Raw genomic sequence first — 9,733 nt, 5'->3', positions numbered from 1 at the left:
AAAGTGTTACTGATTCTTTCCCTAAGGATCATGTTATTGAGCTGCAACACTGCCAACAAAAAGCTATGATATCAGTTATTACAACACTTCAAATAATCACCAGAAATACATTGATGTGTGTGTCTGTCTGCGTGTGTGTATTGGGTCAGTGTAGTGGTGTTGTGTAGAGAAGTGTTGGCAAGGTGTGATAATTGTACACTTTCTGTGATGGATTCCGTATCAAACCCCCCCCCACACACACACACACACACACACTCTGCTTCCACCCCCCAAAAAAACACACTCTGTCTCCCCCCAAACTCTCTGTCTCCCTCTCCCCCCCCACACACTGTCTCTCTCTCTCCCCCCCACACACACACACTCTGTCTCTCTCTCTCCCCACACACACTCTGTCTCTCTCCCCCCCCACACACACTCTGTCTCTCTCCCCCCGCACACACACTCTCTCTGCCCCCCACTCACGCTCCCTCTCCTCCACACACGCTCTCTCTCTCTCTCACTCCCCCCCACACACCGTCTCTTTCTCCCCCCACACACGCTCTTTCCCTCCCCCCACACACTGTCTCTCTCTCTCCCCCTCACACACATGCGCTCTCTCTCTCCCCCCCAACACACACGCTCTCTCTCTCCCCCCACACACGCTCTGTCTCTCTCTCCCCACACACGTGCTCCCCCCCACTCAAGCTCTCTTTCCCCCACACTCTCTCTCCCCCCACACACACACGCTGTCTCTCTCTCCCCCCACACACTGTCTCTCTCTCTCCCCCTCACACACACACGCTCTCTCTCTCCCCCCCACACACACACGCTGTCTCTCTCTCCCCCCACACACTGTCTCTCTCTCTCCCCACACACACTCTGTCTCTCTCCCCCCCACACACACTCTGTCTCTCTCCCCCCGCACACACACTCTCTCTGCCCCCCACTCACGCTCCCTCTCCTCCACACACGCTCTCTCTCTCTCTCACTCCCCCCCACACACCGTCTCTTTCTCCCCCCACACACGCTCTTTCCCTCCCCCCACACACTGTCTCTCTCTCTCCCCCTCACACACATGCGCTCTCTCTCTCCCCCCCAACACACACGCTCTCTCTCTCCCCCCACACACGCTCTGTCTCTCTCTCCCCACACACGTGCTCCCCCCCACTCAAGCTCTCTTTCCCCCACACTCTCTCTCCCCCCACACACACACGCTGTCTCTCTCTCCCCCCACACACTGTCTCTCTCTCTCCCCCTCACACACACACGCTCTCTCTCTCCCCCCCAACACACACGCTCTCTCTCTCCCCCCACACACGCTCTGTCTCTCTCTCCCCACACACGTGCTCCCCCCCACTCAAGCTCTCTCTCCCCCACACTCTCTCTCCCCCCACACACACACGCTGTCTCTCTCTCCCCCCCACACACTGTCTCTCTCTCTCCCCCTCACACACACACGCTCTCTCTCTCTCTCCCCACAAATGCTCTCTCTACCCCCACACACATACTCTCTCTCCCTCTCCCCAACACACACGCTCTCCCTCCCCCCCACACACGCTCTGTCTCTCTCTCCCCACACACGTGCTCCCCCCCACTCAAGCTCTCTCTCCCTCCACACACTCTCTCTCCCCCCACACACACACACACGCTGTCTCTCTCTCCCCCTCACACACACTCTCTCCCCCCCACACACACGCTGTCTCTCTCTCTCCCCCCCACACACACTCTCTCTCCCCCCACACACACACGCTGTCTCTCTCTCCCCCCACACACACACTCTCTCTCCCCCCCACACACACGCTGTCTCTCTCTCTCCCCCCCACACACACGCTCTCTCTCTCTCTCTCTGTCCTACCCACACACACACTCTGTCTCCCCCCCACACACGCTCTTTCTCCCCCCCACACACACGCTGTCTCTCTCTCCCCCCCACACACGCTCTCTCTCTCTCTCTCTCTCTCTCCCCAACACACACACACACACACACTCTGTCTCTCTCCCTCCCACAAACACACACTCTTTCCCCCCCCCCACACACACTCTCCCTCTCCCCACACACACGCTCTCTCGCTCTCCCCACACACTCTCTCTCTCCCCCCCACACACACTGTCTCTCTCTCTCCCCCCCCCACACACACACACTCTCTCTCTCTCCCTCCCACACACACACACTCTCCCTCTCCCCACACATACGCTCTCTCTCTCCCTCCCACACACACACACTCTCTCTCTCCCTCCCACACACACACACACACACACACACTCTCTCTCTCTCCCCCCCACACACACTGTCTCTCTCCCCCCCCCACACACACACACTCTCTCTCTCTCCCTCCCACACACACACTCTCCCTCTCCCCACACATACGCTCTCTCTCTCCCTCCCACACACACACACTCTCTCTCTCCCTCCCACACACACACACACACTCTCTCTCTCTCTCCCACACACACACACACACCACATATACCCCATCCCATTGTGGTTGGTAGGCTTATCACCATTCCAATTTGGTAGTCTGTCTTAGTTACACATGCAGTTATTGATTTCTTCCCTCCCTCCCCTATCTCAATGCATAGCTAAGAGAAGAGAAAGGCCCTGGGTTCTCAAGCATTGTTAAGATGCAGTGGCGTTACTCTCTCTGTCTGAGGAGGAGGAGCCGAGCAGGCAGCACCATCGGAGGCAGCGCTGCAATAGATCTGCTGTATCTGCATGATTCCCCCATCACTCCCTCTGCCCTTCCACGCCACTTCCAAGCTGAGGTGGGGAGGGAGGGAGGAAGGGAGGGGGAGATAAGAGGTAGCTTGGTGAGGTGTGTCTAGGGGGTAGGGGGAGGTGCTATGTGTGTGTGAGAGAGAGAGAGAGAGAGAGAGAGAGAGAGAGAGAGAGAGAGAGAGAGAGAGAGAAAGGTGGCTGAGGTGTGAATAAGGTGGGCCATTTTGAATTGATTTATGATATTGGGTAACACTATGTTACAGGTGTCACTGTTTGATATCGTTATTAATAAGCTATGAAAGCCTTTAGACAAAAAAAATGTGGGTCATGACCCTATTCATTGTCCAGGTGGGTTGTAGGCCTTTTTAAATGCCCACTGTTCCAATGGAAAATCCGATTTCTTTAAAAATAAATATGTTTGACATGAATGGGGTGCAATACATAATATACAGCTTTCTGGTTTGATAATCAGACATGTACTACATCACATGCATGTTTTAATTAACACGAGATACATTGGCCAGACATGCATGAGACACAGAGATAATTAAGGTCACACTACATCCAAGACTAATGTAAGGATAGTGTAAAAACAAAAGTTGTATATTTGATATTGAAGAAAGGCAGATCTTACTGCATATATTTTATTACTGTAAAGATAGCCGAAGACTGTGAGAAAAGATTCTCATTCTATAAAATAGAAACGTATAGAAAATAATATAATAAAATAGAACAACTCTACTTTGTGCTTCCCTCTGATAGAACTATTCTTAATACATGTCAATATATAAACTGAGATGGTACACAAATAATAATATAATAAATAAGTAGAAATTGAATGTCGGTCTGCAGTTGTCTGAATCTTTATTGGCTTGTTATTTTTTTTAAATGCACAGAGGTGGCTTGCAACATTATAATATTCATTATAATTTTATAAAAGCCATTTCAACGGCATGTACCATTATTTATTATAAGCTGGGTGGGTCGAGCCCTGAATGCTGATTGGCTGAAAGCTGAGGTATATCAGACTGTATACCACGGATATGACAAAAAATGTATTTTTACTGCTCTAATTACATTGCTAACCAGTTTATAATAGCAATAAGGCACTTCTCCTTTGTGATATATGGCCAATATTCCACGGCTATGGGCCTTATTGCTATTGTTACATTATAATAGAGATGCAGTATCACATGCATAGGGAAAAACAAAGTAATAATAAAAATTAAAACAGATCATTTAACAATTAGTTAATCAATCAGATTAGAAATGAAGTATTTTATTATTCTAAACACTCATGTTAAGTTGCCTAGACTTTATAATTTGTTTGTGGAATAATTAAGATCTGAAACGAATTCATGATTGAAGATTCATGTACTAAATATTACTGGCATTTTTATATTTAGATAAATCTATGAGAAAATTGTAATTCTCATGTAGGCTTGTCACAGAGACACACGTAGGCTACTATTTGACCCGGCGCTCTAGCCCAGTGAGTCTCATGAGAGCATTCCAGTTTGGTAGTCAGTTTGGAATTTGAATAGCACAGAAGAACCGCCTCTGTCTGATTGGCCCTGAGCACCACACATGGGTGGAGTTTGCATGTCAATCAATAGGGAGGCCGGGTCCTCATTGGTGCAAGCGGAGATGGGCCGACTCCTCCTCGAAATATATATACTCTGGCTAAGTACCCCTAGCAAATGATTGCTTGCTCGCATACAGAGGGAAGCGGACAGCCGTGTTCAATGTTTCACTACCGAGCTGACTTAAGCCTTCGCCCCCGAACGAAATATCGTGACTTCCACTAAGAGAAAGTCGCTTTTCTGAGTCGGAGAGGAGCGGAAACGACTATATCACCACCATGATCAACACGATGGAGTGTGCAGTGGATGCACAAAGTCTAATCTCAATTTCCTTACGGAAGATTCACAACTCCAGGACGCAGAGAGGAGGCATCAAGCTGCACAAAAACCTCCTGGTCTCCTATGTACTGAGGAACGCCAGACAGGTCTACATGAACGAGAAGTACGCGGAGATCTACAGGATGCAGCAGTACGAGGAGGTGATGACCGTCTGCAACGAGATCCAGGAGTTAAACCCGCTGGATTTGGCCGAGGACTGCGAGGAGCAGAGCGGGGATTGCTGCGGCAACGACGGGGTGAGCGAACCGGCGAGTCTCTGCTGTGCGCTGCTGCCAGTAAGCCACCTAACAGCAGTGCAGTCAGCGCATATCCAAGCCCCATCCGCCTGCTCCGCGCCTCTCTCTCTCCAAAGCGACGATGTCTGCAAGGAGACAGAGCCCTCGTTCTACCGGAGCTGTTGTGCGGAGGCTTACCCTGTATCGAATTGGGACTTTTCCACGGTGAACAACAACCTACACTGCAACAAAACGACAGTGCTCGATCTGGACACGCACGTAGTGACCACTGTGGAGAATGGGTACCTTCACCAGGACTGCTGCGCGTCGTTTCAACAGTGCTGCCAGGGCGCACAGTCCCCAGCCAAGAAACGCAAGGTTGACTTTGAATATTATATATCCGATATTGAGGAAGTACCGGATTTTACGCCATGTAAAAGGGCGAAATTCGAGGACTGTTCCTACGCAAATTCGGAACACTTGGACACGTCAAACATTTCCAATCTGATCTCGATTTTCGGCTCGGGGTTTTCGGGGCTGGTGAGCAGACAGGCGGACTTTGAGCAAGCCTTGAACGGACAGTTCTGTAGCAAACAAGCCCTAGCGAGCCTAGGGGCATGGACCAGAGCTATTGTAGCTTTTTGACTCCATGGTCAACTAGAATCAAACACTTTATGAAATTGTACAAAGTCTAAATCAAATTGACTTTATTTTTGCAAGAAATGCTATTTAAACATTGAACAGTTTTTGTTTGTTAACTCGTTTTTACGGAGATATGGTTGTGCCACATGATGTGCAGGCGTTTCCTTTTAAACCGAACATGTCTACATAACACATTTTTACATGGTAGTTGTGAATTTTTATCTAACGAAGTTGATTTCGTTGCCTTAAACCCAACGCATACTACTGCTAGCTATTGTTGCATACATTGAAAGTGGTTGAATGTCTCGCTCGCGGATTGTTTTGATTTGATCTCTCCTCCAGAACACTTTTGAACACAATGTATCGTTTTTAAGACGCTACACAAGTATTGTGACTGAATAGCAAGCATTTAATGTAGCCTCAGCTCCAGGCTAAATAGAAAAGTGTGCCCATGGATGGCTTTGCAACATGCTTTTGTTGTGCGTAGTGGTTTAATACGGTAAACAACTAACAAAAAGTTAACCATATGCTACACAAGTACTGTTGTGTTGTACTTGGTTTACTATATTGTATTTATGGGTTGATATTTAAACCTTGGATATCGAAACTCATATTCTAAAGAGTCGGACACCAGTAGTAGGCTATGTTACATGGAAACTACATGGCACATTCTGACCACACATAAATTGACAGGTGAAGGCGCAATGGCTCAGACTTAAATTTCCCTCTCAAACTCGTGGGTGCATTCACTCTGAACCAGCTTGCTGCGTCTCTCTCTATTGATGTACTTGTTGTAGGCTACCCAACTTCCCACCTCATCTCTGATCAGAACCATTAATTCCTCCAAATCCCAGAATGCACGTGTAATCGAATCAATCCAGGTATTTCTTTGACAGTTCGATCTGTTGAGCGTTCCCCCTAAACCTATAACAAAAAGTTACTGATCAAGCCTTCACAGTAATTCATGATGCCAACATGGCTTGGTTTTGTGAATTTTATTTTCAAAAATGTTAAGACCTTTTGTTCTAAAAAGGCAAGCTCATAATTTTGCCATACATCCACACATTATAAGCACTATGTGTACTGAAATAAAGATGTCTTTCACACGTCCTCTCCATATTTTGTTGCTATTCTTGTATTTTTGTGCATATTAAATTGTATATCACCGGGTAAAACTGTTTTAGAACATATTTGTTAAGAATTTATAATCTTAATAAAAATTTTAAAACAAATCCACTCCCTTCTTGATTTATTGTTTGAATGGCATGCTGCCCAAACTGTGATGAAGTCATATTTTGTCTCATATGTTTATTATTCCCTGAAACTACAGTCAGAGCCATAATCACCTGATGTTTGGGGGATTCTGTCCCTATTAAGACAGTCAATCACATGCTGCAATAAGGGAGAGATGTAGACCTATTCTGCAACCAGTGTTACAAGAGAGGATTGGGGGCCTTCATTCTTGTGTTGCATACACCATTCAGTTCCTCTCCTCCATACCACTGTGGGTAACTTAATAGATATGCAGATGTATCAACAGCAATTTAACACTTCCACTAGATCAGAAAAACCTGGTTATCAACACAAAGACATCCATAATGTATTTTGGGCTACTACATTTCATTTATTGAGCTTCGTAGTCTAAAGACTACGTCTACGAGGCCTCTGCTTTTTGGACTAGGCTATTAACATTCAGGTTATTGATAAATGGGGGAAAGAACGGTGTAAATCTAAAACAAAACTAGCCTGTGAGTTTTGATACAATTTTAACGAATTGGTTGTTAGAATCGTGTGGAGTGCAGCATTGTAACAACAATGCAGGATATATTTTGTATCTAATAGAGATGGTGTTAAAACTGGTCCACTTGAGAAAAGGCAGTGGTTAATTTCTAGACTGTCTACGTGTGCTTGGTTGCAGTGCACGCTCTGGCTGACTGGGATTTTTGCTGTGCGCTCTGAGCTTTTTTGCCAGGCATCCCCCCCAAACTTGCAGTCGTGTTATCTCCGCTATATGCCACTTGGTGGTGTTCTTCAAAATCAATGAATGAAGGTATTAGAAAGCCTATGTAGCGGCACCTCAGGCTGACCTCGGCTTCGCTGCTTCCCCCCCCCCCCCCCCCCTCGTCACCCTCCCCTCGTCACCCTCCCCAACCTCATCCCTCCTCATTCATTCCGCTTCCCATCCCTCCTCCTCTCTCCCTGTCTCCCTCGTTTTTATTCCAACCCGAAACCTCTCGACTCTTCTCAATTTGAGATAGCCTACTGCGCTACGTCCAACACAAACGCAGCTATACCTTTAGCCTAGGCTACTCTTTCAAGTCTTGGTTGCCGGCATTGTTTTCAATTTGCCGTTGTGCATAATAATTTGGTATAGGTAGGTCGTAAGTAGAAAGCATCACTATGCGCGTCAGTTTTATTAGATTCGACTACTGTTTAGCATGATTTTAGGATACGACGACTAATAAAGATCAGAATGCGTTTTATAATAGGTAACAATTAATGTAGCCATTTTAGCCAAACGGGTAATGGAGATCTTATTGTGCTTTTTTAAATTCGCTCTCTAATTCGATTCTTATTTGGATCATTTGGTCGTGGTAGAGGGGTTTCATCTCCAAAAAGCGATCTTGAAAATATTTTTTATATAAAGCTTTAAAATGAGAGCGTTCTCCTCCCACTGTGACAAATGTTGTGGATTATGGTTCGTTTAGTGGTGTAGAGCGAGCTCCTCCGCGTGGATTCGAAATGAATAGCATCGGTCTCACAAATAATTCCAAAGACTGGTGCAGTCGGGAGAATGTGGTTTCACGTTACAATTTTGTAACAACACTCATTTATAGTGACAACTGGCTTTACTACAATAGCCGTATAACAAACACATTGAAAACTGCGTAACGTACGTAGTGCGCACTGGCCCTCGGCAAAATTTTGAGCAGTTGCTCCTGTCATGCACACAAGTGCCTCTGTTCAGGCGGGTTCGTTCGTTTTGAGAAGTTTATAGCCTATCATCAGCAAGAGTATGCATCTAGTTTCTTTTAACCCATTGGAGTGACAGAAGGTTGCTTTACCGCGCGCATGGTCTAAAAGCCCCTCCACGGTCCCCATCCTTATCTGCGTCGCCAGCGGTTGATGATCACAGCACAGCAGTCACTCTACGCATTTAAATTGGTGGGGGGCTGGGATGAATATAGGGTGATTCCGAACGATACGCTCAGTCTCCTCTCCTCCCTTTAATTAAGCAGCAGCAAGCAGCACTTTCAGGGGCCACTTTTTTTTGGAACGCGCTCTACCGACAGTGACGAGGCAGAAATTACGAATGGAATTTGCGTGGAGAATTCGGATCCACTGCAGAGAGAGGGAGAGACAGAGCCCTATGAGTGTACATTTACATTTAACTACGACATTATGAATGTCTGGATCTATCTATTGATAGATCTATACACTCGAAGTCGGAAGTTTACACACTTAGGTTGGAGTCATTTAAACTCGTTTTCAACCACTCCACAAATGTCTTGTTAACAAACTATAGTTTTAGCAAATCGGTTAGGACATCTACTTTGTGCATGATACAAGTAATTATTTACATATTATTTCACTAATAATTCACTGAATCACAATTCCAGTGGGTCAGAAGTTTACATACAAAGTTGACTGTGCCTTTAAACAGCTTGGAAAATTCCAGAAAATTGTGTCATGGTTTTAGAATCTTCTGATAAATTGGAGGTGTACCTGTGGATGTTTTTCAAGGCCTACCCAGGCCTCTTTGCTTGACATCATGGTAAAATCAAAAGAAATCAGCCAAGACCTCAGAAACAATTGTAGACCTTCACAAGTCTGGCTCATCCTTGGGAGCAATTTCCAAACGCCTGAAGGTACCACGTTCATCTGTACAAACAGTAGTACGCAAGTAGAGACGCGTTCTGTCTCTTAGAGATGAACAGACTTTGGTGCAAAAAAAATCCCAGAACAACAGCAAAGGACCTTGTGAAGATGCTGGATGACACAGGTACAAAAGTATCTATATCCACAGTAAAACAAGTCCTATATCGACATAACCTGAAAGGCCGCTCAGCAAGGAAGAAGCCACTGCTCCAAAACAGCCATAAAAAGCCAGACTACGGTTTGCAACTGCACAAGGGGACAAAGATCGTACTTTTTGGAGAAATGTCCTCTGGTCTGATGAAACAAAAATGGAACTATTAATCCCATGCTTTTGTCACTTCTAGGTTAGACCCCTGCAATGCTCTACTTTCCGGCTACCC

General features: G+C 46.2%; 1 protein-coding gene across 1 annotated transcript; it reads left to right on the top strand.

Annotated features, from left to right (window-relative positions):
* The first annotated feature begins 3,049 nt into the window (after positions 1–3,049).
* On the top strand, positions 3,050–6,706 carry ier5l (immediate early response 5 like). Its single transcript, XM_021601733.3, has one exon. The coding sequence runs from the start codon at positions 4,557–4,559 to the stop codon at positions 5,475–5,477; it is 921 nt and encodes a 306-aa protein (XP_021457408.1). The 5' UTR covers positions 3,050–4,556; the 3' UTR covers positions 5,478–6,706.
* Positions 6,707–9,733: the final 3,027 nt, after the last annotated feature.

Source organism: Oncorhynchus mykiss, chromosome 5, assembly GCF_057628025.1.
Source record: "Oncorhynchus mykiss isolate SJ-2025 chromosome 5, ASM5762802v1, whole genome shotgun sequence".
In the NCBI taxonomy this organism is placed as follows: Eukaryota; Metazoa; Chordata; class Actinopteri; order Salmoniformes; family Salmonidae; genus Oncorhynchus; species Oncorhynchus mykiss.
Note: the sequence above shows the minus strand (reverse complement) of the source record. Positions and strands in the feature narration are given on the sequence as shown.

Coding starts and splice junctions, on each gene's coding strand:
- ier5l (XM_021601733.3), top strand. CDS start 4,557: ATGATCAACACGATGGAGTGTGCAGTGGATGCACAAAGTCTAATCTCA.